Below are 13,477 nucleotides of genomic sequence, written 5' to 3' on the forward strand. Positions count from 1 at the left end.
TTGCAGTTTTTGTTCTATGGGAATGTCATTTTTAGGAGATCAGGCTGACGGGATCACTTAATGTTCCATAAAAATAATATACTCCTACATCCCATCTAATTTCAAATCAAAATAAAACAAGGAGAGTTTAAAAAAATGTAAAGTGACAACATAGCATCTGTTAGTTCAGTAGCAGTAATTACTAAAATCTGTTGACAGTTACACTTTCAACACATCATTTCCAACAATGACACTTTGGGTTATAGCAGCAAGAACCCCATAAAGCAACGCTAGTGTGAGAAGACAAGGCAAAAAGAGACGGAGGATGTTGAGTAACAGATTCAACTTTTATGGGGGAGAATGGCAGAAACATAGTGCAGCCCTTCCTGTGCTGTCTTTGGTTGTGAGTGTGTAAGGATAGACTATGTATGTGTGCGTGTGTGTGTGCGCAGGGCTGCTCTTTTGACAGCGAAAGAGCAAAGAGAGCTGCACCTGCAGCTTCTATCAACCAGTGGAAAGCTCCTTTCAGCGCGGCTTTAATTACAGTCTGTGCAGCTCCGCTCGGCTCAGACAGGCTGGTCTCCACGCAGCCAACCAAATCCTCTCACGCAAAGCTGCCTTCCTCCGCCACAGAGTCACCTGATCCCTAATCAGCCACGGTGCCACTCTTCATCGATCCCCAATCAGTTACAGTAAAGGGGAGGGCCCCACCCCCCCTCCTCGCATCACCCCCCTCTGCCCCTTCTCCCCTTATTAGTCCGGTGCCCCGCTTTCATTGATCATAAATCAACGTCACTGGCGGCATTGATCGTCAATCACCCCCAGTGACATTATTGATCTGGCTGGTCCCTCGGCTATAGGCCTGCCCTCCGCCCTCGGCCCACATCGCAGCCGTGGCTGTGGCGTATTGATCCCCCTCAGATACACTATCGAGGGCTCTATATTGATAATTCATTTATTGTGCTGTAATTTCATTTTCTTTCCTGTCCATACCGTTGTTACTGGAAGCCCCTCCGGTGGAAACCTAGTTAACAAACACACTGCCTTTTTTTTTTGTGCCTCACCATGCTTCTCTTAACTGATGTGGCTTTCTTGTGCTTGCGGCTCAAAGCATATTTTCCGCCTCTGTTCAAACGCCATTATCAATTTGCCGTCGACGGCAGCCCAAAGGTTACCTAACCCTACTTATAACAAAAACAAATCGTTCCTTAGAATCCCGGGACCATCTGGGAAATTGTACGAGAGGCAAGGTATCGTTTAGCAACGCACCTAACATCCAGTTTGTCTTCTGAGTCTCATGCTGGCCGACAACAGAGGGCTGCTTGTAATGCACTCTGAGTGTGAATTTGTGTAACTCTATGAATGTAAAGCAGTGCGGTGCTGGAGAACACCATCAGCAAAATCTGTTCTTGATAAATAAACCTAAATTATTTTTGCTGCAACATAATGTCGAAGCTGTGTAAAGCTGAGTAAGAGTGATTGATGTAAATAATGAAACCGTGGCGATAATAATACGAAACCCGCGCTTATAGAACATAGACTTCATCGCGTCTTCTGAGGTGTACTCGGAGAGCGCAAAACCGATTTAAGTGTCATATATAGCGAGAGATATTTGCCGTAGGTCTGGTGGACGGGCAGTTCTGTTGAATTACAAAGCCCCCATCTGTATGATTCATCTCTATGGATGGGAGGTTTCACGGGTCACTGGAGGCGTTGGCAGTGTTATAATACTCTGCTAACCGGGACAGAGATGGCTGCGCTGTCTGCCCACACAGGCAGCGACACAGACAGTGGAAGCAGGCGTCAACCCCCACAGGCAAAGCACACCAGCAGCTGCTCTTTAGTCCGTCTGCCACAGCCAAGACGGTTTGCCATGGAAAGAGAGCTCCACGGCCCGACCACCACCAGTTTTATGCCATAAGGCCAAAGAGAACCAAGTATTTCTTGTTACTGTCTGAGGGAAGTCTCTTTCCTTTTCTTTTTTGTTCATTTCATTGGAGAGTTGGTTATTGCAACATTGTCGTACATTTATGTTACTTTTATATTGATAATGGAGTGGCAGCATAAGCAAAAATGCAAGACGGACACTAAGTCATCAGTATGAATTTGGCTGAGATTTCTTTCTGCCTCCGCGCCGGTGACAGCCGTGGCCGGAGGCATTATGTTGTCGGGTCGTCCGCACCTGCCGACGTACGATCCATCCTCGTGATATCTCAGGAACACCTGAAGGGAAGGTCTTTGGCACAAAACATCCATTTGGACTTAAAGATGAATTTTATGACAAATTCACACAAATGTCGAAGAGGATAAAATTATGACGTGATCTTGGACAGACATGGATGTTAACTGCAAACGGCCATTCATTTTTACCCACTATGTCAAAGAAAAAAGGGTCTCTGCCCATAGTTAGGAGCAACGTAAATAAAAATGTGTCAAACGTGATCTCAGAATGCATACATCAGTTATTATACATGATTTGGAGACCAACCTAATATTTGTAATTGTCCCAGACTCTTCAATCCAATCAGATCAGCAGAGAAATGAGACAAATCAACAGCTTATCTTCTTAAAAAAGAGGCTCATGTATTTAATGTATGAAGAATTTCAGTCAGCCGGCTGTAAATCAAAGACAACTGAAATAGTTTTAAATGCGTCTTCATCCGTCCAGCGATGAAAACGCAATGAAGACCTTTAGAATGAGTCTCTGAAGCAGACAGCCAGTCTCACTGCTGGCCTGTGACGTATTGACGTCACGTCGGCGGCTACACATCGTACTTGTTTTCTTAGCTGGGATCTTATTTCAAATCCACTCCGCAAATAGTGTTTTCAATCTCATACTATACTCTTTACAATTCTGAAGCGACCACAGTGCGGCTTCTTGTAATTGCCACCCTGGCCAGCTGTGTAAAGCCGCCGCTGATACTGAGAAGATGTTGGCATTGTGGAGCAGCATGTGTGGGTTCAACATTAGAAACATCTGCCACTGGCCACTTTAAAATTGCAGCTGACTGCAGGAACCAGCGACACTAAACTATGCAATTTGGAATCAATGCGGCGAGGACTGTCCGTTTGTATAAATGTTATTTCAATAAATGGATGGGGGTTTGTTATAGCTGGCCAACACACATGCGCTAGCTTGTACTCACACAGCTCTGTCGTTTTTAGCCGTTTGTTTTCTCACCATGGCAACTACAAGCGAAATTAGCTGATTAAGCTGGAAAAGAATTTCTCGTTTAACTTGTACCTCAGAGCTCGTCTCACGGGAGTTGGCTAGCAGCTGGAAACCCACCGCCTGTTTGGCGCTGCACTTGCTGCTCACACATTTACTGTAACTGCAGATTCATTCTGTGCTCAGAGGCGCAACCAATATTTTCATCTGATCAAATAATTCCAGCTGCACTCATGCGGAGTGGTCTTCACCTTATCTCTCTGACCGTTTCACAAAAATGTCTCTGTATTCCAGGACTAGCTAAAAGCTATGTTCGCGTGTTTTGCTTTCCCACCGCCATAAAATGGGCTCAGTCAAATGTAGTTAGTCTACCGCATTTTAGACGGACTGTTTGCCAGACACACGTGGACCTCATCTCATCCATCAGCTTTATTTGTCTGAATCTGGTCTTGGATCAGAGTCTGCACAGCGGCGCATGAAGAGATAGATGGATTGATGGATGGATGGATAGATAGATAGAAAGAAATGGGGAGAGAGAAGGGCCAACAGCACATAACCACGACAGAGAGCGATGTGATCGCGGGAGACGGACGGAGAGAGTGAGAGATGGATTAGCATGTCAGAGACTCCCTACAAAACATTACTCTTGTTAAGTGCGCAATAGCTCATCGATCAGGCTTCTACCGCCCGCATCCCGGGCTCTTCCCTCCACATCCTTTCCCGTAATCCATAATATCATCTCAGGCTTGTACCGGCTGGCATGCTGCAGGAGCCCTCTATGGGAAAGGCTGAGCGAAGGCTGATCAATAGCCATAGAGCATGTGTAGCGGATGCAGAGTGAGAAGCGAGGGCGTTGTTGACATCCTTCTCCCTATACTTATCTCACTCACTCTTCTATATAGTATATAGATTGTGAGGGGGAAAACTGGACGGCGCCTGTCACTTTTGTCATCGCCGAGTCCCTCTCTCCTCCGTCTCTTTCCGTCACTGTCTCACCGAGTCTTTTTTTTTTGCCTCTCTATGACACCGTATCCACCTTTCCATCTATCTCCCTTTCCCTCTTTGTCTCGCTCTCCTCTCAGCGCCCTCTCCATTTATCGGGCCGTGTCATTGAGCCGTGTGTGCCGTCCCTGTCAGCAAAACGGCTGGCGGACCGTCTTCATTTCCGCGCTGAAGGATGCGAGGCCAGCATGGCAGTTGTGAGAGCTATCGACTGGGATCCGTCAAAGCCCTCCCCGTAGGGCGGTAGCTGCTGCCGCCTGCCTTCCCGGTTGGCGGCCATTCTGAGCTCGCCCGTTTGACTCTGAAAATGGCGACTATATATATATATATATATGCCGCGGTAGTTTTGGTCAATGTGCCTTCTTGTTTATCCTGTGCACTTGTAATATGTTTTTCATATCATGGCTACTTCATCTTTATCTATTTCTAGAACACTGTCCCTTGTGCTGCCTTCCTTCTCATTGTTTCTGCCTCTGTCTCTCTCTCTCTCCCTCCCACTCTTTTTTTTTTTTTCTCTCCCTTTCCCATAAGACACAGCCTCCTCAGTCTGGGCAGACAGGTCAAGCTGGCTGATGGGAATCAGACAGTTGTTGATCCAATTAGAGATCCCCCCGAGCAGCGTCAGAGTGCCGCAGAGTTCCAATAAAATACTGTCCTCTTTCTTCCTTTTCTCGATTCCCTCCAAACACGCCCTTGCAGTGAAACACAGCGAGCCACCCGAATGACTTTTCGGAGACGCTGAGCTCAGGAAACTTCAAGCCAGGAAACCTGTTTGAACCTTTTACCAAAGTTGTCATTGAGAAGTGGAAAGCTTCCTTTCTCTGAAGCCCTTTCAGGCTGACACATTTTGGTACAAGTGGCCGAACAGCTGCCTCTGTTCGACCCTCTTCAGGGCTTTGCACAGACCGAGACCAAAGCAAGGCCAGCACAGTTTGCCCTGCGAGTCTTTGTGAGAAGCCTCTTTTGTAACCATCTCGATGGTGAAAAAGCTGGCTGTTTCACTGAAACCCTTTTACCCTGCTCCTTCTGCAGCTCGGGGGGCATTCCTGCATTGACTTCACCATTCAGGCTAAACAGATGTGCAATCTGATTCCGAGCAGCAGAATGATTGCACAACGTGCAGACACTGATGCGTTTTAATGCACGTGCTGATTTGCATTCACGGATGAAGATGTTATTCAGCGGGCCTGGCGGGGCCATCCGGAGCATACACCTGCAGATACCATGAAGAAAAGGAATGGTGAGATCTGGTGGTCTCGCTGCACTGCCTGTTATTCTGCAGACAAAGGGCTGATTTCCCCCAGATGCCGTAACAGCAACGATTACTTATGCAACGCTGCACTCAAAAGTGAAGCAAGCCTCAATTTAAAAGGCTATTGTAATTGCACTATGTCTTACAGAAGTACATCTGCATGCACTCGTTGGTTCATTTTGCTGGGTGCTTGTGTGTCTATTGATGGGCAGAAAGCCACTGACTGTCTCTTCAGAGCCAAACGCGCAGTCTGGAGTGTGGTTGAGCCGAGGCGGCTGTGATCACATGAGGCATCTTCCTCTCGCTGAAGCGTCTAGCACTTTGTGTGCGTGTCCGTGAGTTTTTATCTGGCACACATGCATGTGCGTACTGCATGTCTGCGGTCACCCCTCGTTAACGTGTTTACCAGTTTCTACGGCAACCCACAAAAAATACAATTAGGTGTTCCCGAAGAGCACCTTGTTAGCGCAGTTGTTGACCTCTGACCAAAAGGTCTTTATGTGTTTTTCCCACGATTTTGGACCATTAAAGGGCAGCGAATTGGTTCATAAGGCAACTTTTTTTTTTTTTTTTAAGCGGCCTCCTACGACACATACTGCAGCCAGTGTGAAATGTGTTGTACTTGGAGCTCGTTTCCCAAAGACGCAGCATCAGCATGCTAGTAAGAACAGCCAGTAGCCTAGTTTATTCTGGGCTGTGCCAGTGATGACGCTGTATGGCGAGAGGTCTAAGAAAGGTTTTTAGGCTGGCAGCAGTTAGCATTATGTGTCTGTGGGTATTTCTGCGTGCTTTCCAGGGTCGTAGCAGAGCGGTTTTAAGAGTGTGCGTGTGTGTGTGTGTGTGTGTGTGTGTGTGTGTGTGTGTGTGTGTGTGTGTGTGTGTGTCGGGGCTACGGAGGGGTGAGTGTGATCACAGGGCGGGCGTGGCGGTATGAGGCTGTTGATCTTGGGCCGTGGTCTTAAACAAATTGGCCTGCTCGCTGTGGGAACTGGGGATGCAGTCACGGGGGTAACGTCAGCGTGCTCCATGTCAGATTCGGCAAATCTCTCCAATTGCTAATTATCTCTCAAAGTGCCAGAGGAGAGGTTTGGAAGAGCTTTTGTTGTTTTTCTTCTGCAGCGTCTCTCTCTCTCCCTCCCCGGCAACATTCTCCTGGGCTGACTCTGAAAAGTTTGGTCCCATTGTAGACCCTCGAGCCACATAAACACATTTCTGTTTTCTCGACGGAGTTTGTTTGCGTTTCTTTCGTGCCACGTCCCTCCCAGACAGTGTAATTACAAAATAATTCCCTCAAATGTGGCAGAAAATGTAAATTAATCGACAAATTATCATGTTAGCTCATCAACACCCTAATTATTTCTTTGGACTGGAACACTCGCTCGTCACAAGTTCACTCCAGCTTGTTTTATTGCCGTCACTCACTACCTTGTTGATCCCGACACCACGTCTTTCTCCCCTGTCTTGTGCATGCTGCAATATTATCAAGGCCCAAGCGCCTCCAAACATCTGGGAGCGGGGATTAAACCATCAACAATTCTAACTGTGGGTGTCATCTCCGGCACGGCGTGATGAAAGTTCCCGTTGCTCGCCTCTGCCTCAGACAGTTTGCCTGTGTCGTCACTTAGCGGCCGTGTCGCGAGCTGCCAGGACTGTAATGCGGACGTGATGACAGGAGGGCCGTCGGGTCCCTTCTAAGCCACCAGGTGCAGGGCAGCGGCGGTTCAGGTGTTTGGACAAGCTTGGTGCGCGCTGTACTGTTGCTGAACTGTGCAGCCTTCACAAGGAACAGAGCGTTTGATCCTCTGTAGCTGTAGATTCTCACTCCGTTTCCCTTGTTTCTCCCACGGTCGCTCACCTGTTCCTCTTATCTGTTTCACTCTCCTCCCGTTTTTTTTTCTGACTTGTTTCTCTCACCCTCTGTTTCTTTTAGTTGGTCCAACTGTCTCCATTCCCCTCTCTCATCGCTCCACAGTCTGCCTCTAAAAGAGATTCCGATCTCGCTGACGCAGACTGGAAAGGGGGACGGACAATGTTAAGACCCCCAGATCCCCGGCCAAGAGAGCCGACAGTTTCTCATGAGAAAAGCTTTTTTCCTATCTGCTTTTTTTTTTTTTTTCCTTTCACTCTCTTTCATTGAGCCTTTCTTTCATCATTCGCTACATTTTCTCTCTACCTGAATCCATTTTTGTCTCTGTCAGTGCTCACCTGCAGCTCTAGTGTGAGAAAGTGCCCTTTGAGAAGTTACATTCATGGCGGCGTAGGTCATCGCAACACTTTCATCAACCTGTTATCAGCAATCATGAATACAAAAGGCTGTTGATACAGAGGCGGCTTGGATGAGGTTGCAGTACAGAGAGATTTTTTTAAATTATTCTTATTAGATTAATTAACAGCTATTTCACGTCATGTTTTCCTGCCGGCTGATGATAGACACTTGCCAGCTCTGTAGCGAGGGCATGAGTGAATCCTCTGTTACTTTTGTTCTCACGATTTAGGATGCCCTCAGTGTTTACTCAGAGAACAGCCACATTACTATCTGTGACAGCCTCCGCTCAAACAGCAGAGCCCAGTGAGACGCTTGCACTGGTGGTTGTGGAGTGGGGGGAAGAAAAAAAAAGGCATAATATTTCAATTAAAAGAGAAAATGCCTGTTAAAGTGAAACACGGAGGGATTACGCGTCAGGAACGCCTTCTAGAGGAAAAAAAGAAGCTTGGGCTGACAGAGCGGTCCTGCATTACCATCTCAGAGGTATTTACAAGAGCGATTACTGTGATTATTATTTCAACAATACCCTGCAATGCTCTTTCATGGGCTGCCAGCCCAGGCCGGGGGTAGCGCGGGTAGCTTGCCAACATCGTCAGTCTGGGAATTTTTCTAGGAGCTCCGTAGGAAAGAAGAGGGGAGGGAGGTGGAGGGGGGGGGGGACAGAGACGCGATGGTAGAAGAGAAATGCGACCCAGTTCAAAAGAGCTTCTGTCTCTCTGATGGGTCACAGGATGCAGTCCTCCTAATGTGATTTTGTCCTCTCTCTCTCTTTCTCTCTCTCTGCAGCTCCCACGGAGCCTTTGCTGTGCAAATTTGCCGACGGAGGGCAGAAGAAACGCCAGAGCCAGAGCAAGTACCCTCAGAACGGGAGGCCGTGGCACAGAGAAGGCGAGGTAAGATGAGCAAGGGCAACTGTGGCTCAGGGGTTTAAGGCGGGTCGTCCACTGATGGGCGCTTGGATCCCCGGCTCCTCCTGAAAAGTCTGTTTACCATTTAAGATGTTACACCAATGCATGAGCCGTCATCTCTCAACATGTCGATTTTTTTTCAGGATCACCTGACAAGAATATGATAAATTATCAACTAAATTTGTTGTGTGCCACAACAGCAATATTAATAATCATTAAGGACAAACCATCATTTACAATTCAACAAAACTATTGTTATGACAAAGTCCATTTACGTGAGCTTTTGGACACACCCTAACCCCTGCCTCTCCTCTCTAGCATTGAGACAGGTGTAACAACCCCATTTTTCACAATTTTACATCATTTCCTTAACATCTATTCTTGAACTGATCGACAGGAGACCCAGGTATGGCCAAAAAATCTCAGTCGGCCAAACTCTTTCCATTCCATCATGACAAGGCGATTACCGTCTGAGGTAATGGTATTTCTAATACCAGGCCCCACCCTGCTCACAAGGCCACTTGAGAAGTTGCCAACATCTGGCTTTATGTAAACCATTACTGCCTGTCGTTTGTATTTACTCTAAGCTATGGAGCCGTTAAAAAAGAAAGAAAAGAAAAGTACCCCAGATATCGATCAAACTGCCCCCGGATGTATAGGCGCTGTCACGTAAATTGCATCTCAAGCCGAACGCCTCACTGAACACGTATATTCCCGCCATACATCAGAAAGCAGGAATTGGATACAGTGCTATGGTAACATATTCATCAGCAACATGTGGAGGCAAGGTTAAAGTCTCTTCATACTGTAGGCTACCAACCAGCTATACTGGGAAGGACACACAGAGGAGACGGGTGGAGGAGTGCTTCCGATTGGACTATATAGAATAGAGTGAACACACACAAACACACACACACACATTCAGTGAGGCTGACAGTTGTGCTGAAACTGCAAGGTAGATGAGACCAGGAGAGATGAAATGTTTGTCCTTCAGAAAACACATGCTCTGTCTGTGTGTGTGTGTGTGTGTGTGTGTGTGTGTGTGTGTGTGTGTGTGTGTGTGTGTGTGTGTGTGTGTGTGTGTGTGTGTGTGTCGGTCTGTCCATCACATGTTCAGCTTACACCTATAAGCCAGCGAAGCGTGTTTAACCTAAATTGTATTGCTACATCTCCTCGCCGGCTATCACACAGTAACAGGGTCAGCTCAGTTGACTGGAGGTAAAGTGAGATGACCGTGGATGTATGTGTGTGTGCGTGCGCGTGTGTGTGTGTGTATGATGAGGACAAAGGGAAATGTCTACATTGTCAAATTGGAGGAAACACTAATTTTGTCCTTTGTTTCATTTATTCTCCGCCCCGTACCTCCTCTACATTAAACATACTACCTTTTGAAACTTAAAACAGCTGCGCACCGTGTCATACATCTACTACTACCACTAATTTGCTTTTCCAAACACGTTCTGGAGGAAACATAATTTCTCTCGTGATAACATCCACCGGCGACTGTCTCTAAACCCTCGAGATGGTTGTGCGTGAAAATCAATTGACCTGCAGTTTCTGAAATACTCAAATCAGCCTGTCTGGCACCAACAAACCATGTCACGCTCAAAGTCACTTACATCACCTTTCTTCCCCGTTCTGATGCTTCGTCTACATGCCTGTGAGTGATTGCCACGTGACGGGCTGATTAGATATTTGCATTAACGAGCAGTTCAGCAGCTGTATTGGGCGGTGAGTTTGCTGCTTGTTGATGTGTGATGTGCTAACAGAAATATGTCAATTCAGTCAATAGATGTCTACACATTATCCCACCAGTCTCAACCGAACGTAAAACACACGTTTTCACCTAAGCTCCCCCCACTACCTAAAAAGCCCAGTGTGCTCTGATTGGCTTGCGAGAAAAATATGGCGCACATTTGCAAAGATAGTTCTGAAGTCGTGGGAGGAGATACTCAAATCGGGGGGGCGGTTTATTCTAATGAGCCTGCATGTGACATAGGAAGGAAAGGCAGATCTGAATCATGGCTCGATGAATCACATCTTCACAGGCCACGAAAAACTGACCAGATTGTCTTATTTCACAGTTTGTGGGTTGGTAGCCACTCCTGATACCCAAACGTATGTGCACAGGCACTGAAAATGTTTTTCACGTTCTCTTTAAGACCTGAGACCTGGCAACTACAGCAGGAGACTTGGTAAAGTTTAGGAGAAGCTTGTGTTTTGATTTACTATTTAAGAAGTAGATGCATCCTGCCTCGCGTTATAGGTCACCAGTGACTTTCCTGATACTCAATCAAGAACACAACCTCTCTCTAAGGTTAAGTGCTTTGAGTTGCCTCAATATAACCCTGAAGTTCTGAATCACACTTAATCATATTTAAAGGTCAACAGTACAAGTGAACACATTGCAGGGATGTTCAGTGGCAGTGAGCAGTTTGCAGATACTGTACATTCAATATAAATATATTCAAAGTATAAGAGTTTCCTCTTTGTGTTGAGCAAAATAACCACAATCTGTTCATTTATTATGAATTGGAAGTTTAAGCAGACAGGGTTGGTCTTACACACATAGGCATTTAGTCCCACTGGCTATCAATATGATTTCAGCTTTCATCATCATGAAAAAATGAATGAAACTACAAGCTAACCTTCAATAGGCAGAGGCACACAGTGTTAAATGTGTTAAAGCTGTTTGGGCTTTGCTTTCTGTCTGAACACACTTTTATACTCGAAGGTTGCGTTTGCCTATTTGTGTTTCCACCTCCATTTAGAGTTGTCTCAGTAAGAGAGAGATCCCTCCTCTGCATTATCCCCCTCCCCTCCATGTCCATCTCACATTTTTACTCCAACAGTGTCCCGACCCCATTGCATGTTCTTCTCCGAAACACGTGGTCGATAACTTAGTGTTTCGGGAACATTACCACATTTCGAGACACAGTGCCAGTGCGGCAAAATCAAACACGGAGAAAAGAAAACTCGCTGCAGACTTCAACTGCTTTTCTGTATTGATTCATCATCAGTGTTTTGTGAACAGCGTTTCCCATGTGTATGTGCATTACACAGCCCAGGTGGGCGCTATTTGATGTCATTATGAGCTCAGGGATTAGTACTGCTGAAGGTCTAGTGACTGACAGCTTGGCTTTGTCATTATAAACATGTGTTGGGCCTAAATATACAGAGCCTTATCTCCAATTCATCTCAACATATATAAAAGAAACATTATATCTTACATGTGTGTATCTTATCAGTTGAAAGAATAAGGTTAAGCGTAAGGAGTAATGCTAAGCACGTAGCAGAGTCTGTAAACATCCAGGTTAAAGGACTAGACCTCATTTAGACTTGGTATTAGCATGCAATCTGATATGTTATCTGGATAATGGCATTTTGTCGCGCAGTAGGCCTTTTTGCACTCACACTTGGTATTCATAAGCATTCTTATAATCGTGGATGCCAATATCCTAATTCGGTAGGCCAAGCTAGTGGACTACTGTTGTCCTTTGCTGAAGAAGACGGGGGTCAACTGTAGCTTTTTGCCTCAGCAAAAAGAAGAAAGAGTCGAGTGACCATTAACAGATTTCTTCCTTACACTTTGCATTCACACCTTTTAGAGATCTGATCACAATGCAAGTCAGACCTCCTCCAATGATCTGGTTCCTCCGATTCCATTCTGCATGCGTTTACACCTATTAGAGCCATTAGAAAGGCCCTTATGAGGATAGCATAAGTGTGTGTGTGTGTGTGTGTGTGTGTGTGTGTGTGTGTGTGTGTGTGTGTGTGTGTGTGTGTGTGTGTGTGTGTGTGTGTGTGTGTGTGTGTGTGTAGGTGTGTGCGTGTGCGTGCATCCTTGTGGTCATTGATCACCTGTGCAGGCAGAGCAGGGGGTAGATGGGAGATAGGCATCACATGTTAGTCCGTTTATCAGAGCTGAGGCCATTCTTCACCTCGCTCCCCGTGGCAGGCAGATGAAGGGGAGAAGCAGCCATGCCTCTCTCTCTCTCTCTCTCTCTCTCTCTCTCTCGCTCTTTCTCTCCCTCTTTCTCTCCCTCTTTCTCCACGCCTCTCTCTACCTTCTTCCCCTCTCTATCTCGACAGTATATCTCACTCTGCTTTTGCCTCTTTCTCTCACTCTCCTCTTCTTGCCGTTTCTCTCTCTCTGTCACACTCTGTCTCTTCTTTCGCCGCGTTTGAAGTCTTCCCAGATCCCACAGCAACATATGGAGCAAGCGAGAGCGAGTGACTCACTGAGACTAAGAGAAGGAAAGAGAGAGGGAACACATTGCGCGATCAGTCCGGAGTTACAAGGGGTTGAGTGCTGCGGGGCGGGCTGGTGGTGAGGATTGAGAAAAGATATATGACAGATTTTCTTGTAAACTACCCAAAGTGGGAGTCTAGAAAGTGCTGTGTCTCGCTGTCTCATGCTGACAAACTTATTAGTCACATTTTTATACACCGCACACACACACACACACACAAGCACCATGAGTGTTCATTCTTTCTCTCTCTCTTTCTCTAACACACACTCCTACACACAAAAAAGTTTCAAAGTCACACTTCTCAAGCACCTACTCCAGGGGAATGAGTGAAGATGAAAAAAAAACATCCGGCTTTCCACTGTGTGCAAGCCTGACAGATGTTTGTGTGTGTGTGTGTGTGCGTGTGTGCGTGCGTGCGTGCGTGCGTGCGTGCGTGCGTGCGTGCGTGCGTGCGTTCGTGTGTGTGGCCACAAGGAGGGGAGAATAAATAAAGAGCGAATCTGTGTATGGAGGGCAAAAATACAAGGAGGGAGTGGGTCAGTGTGTGTGTGTGTGTGTGTGTGTGTGTGTGTGTGTGTGTGTGTGGACTCGGCCTGGGCCTGATTCAGGCTGACCTCACCCGACCTTTGTTAGGGTGTGTGTGTTAAA

General features: G+C 46.5%; 1 protein-coding gene across 4 annotated transcripts in view; it reads left to right on the top strand.

The window, feature by feature from the left end:
* Window positions 1–13,477, top strand: part of rbms3 (RNA binding motif, single stranded interacting protein) — a 236,651-nt gene that overhangs the window by 187,541 nt on the left and 35,633 nt on the right. For all 4 annotated transcript variants that reach the window (XM_068711238.1, XM_068711242.1, XM_068711239.1 and 1 more), the window contains one exon: window positions 8,455–8,561. In XM_068711238.1, the coding sequence (XP_068567339.1) occupies window positions 8,455–8,561 (107 nt within the window). The remainder of the gene's footprint in view (window positions 1–8,454; window positions 8,562–13,477) is intronic.

The sequence above is a fragment of the Cebidichthys violaceus genome, unplaced genomic scaffold (assembly GCF_023349555.1).
Source record: "Cebidichthys violaceus isolate CVI_PGR_0920_01 unplaced genomic scaffold, fCebVio1.0.p SCAF_16, whole genome shotgun sequence".
NCBI classification, from domain to species: Eukaryota; Metazoa; Chordata; class Actinopteri; order Perciformes; family Stichaeidae; genus Cebidichthys; species Cebidichthys violaceus.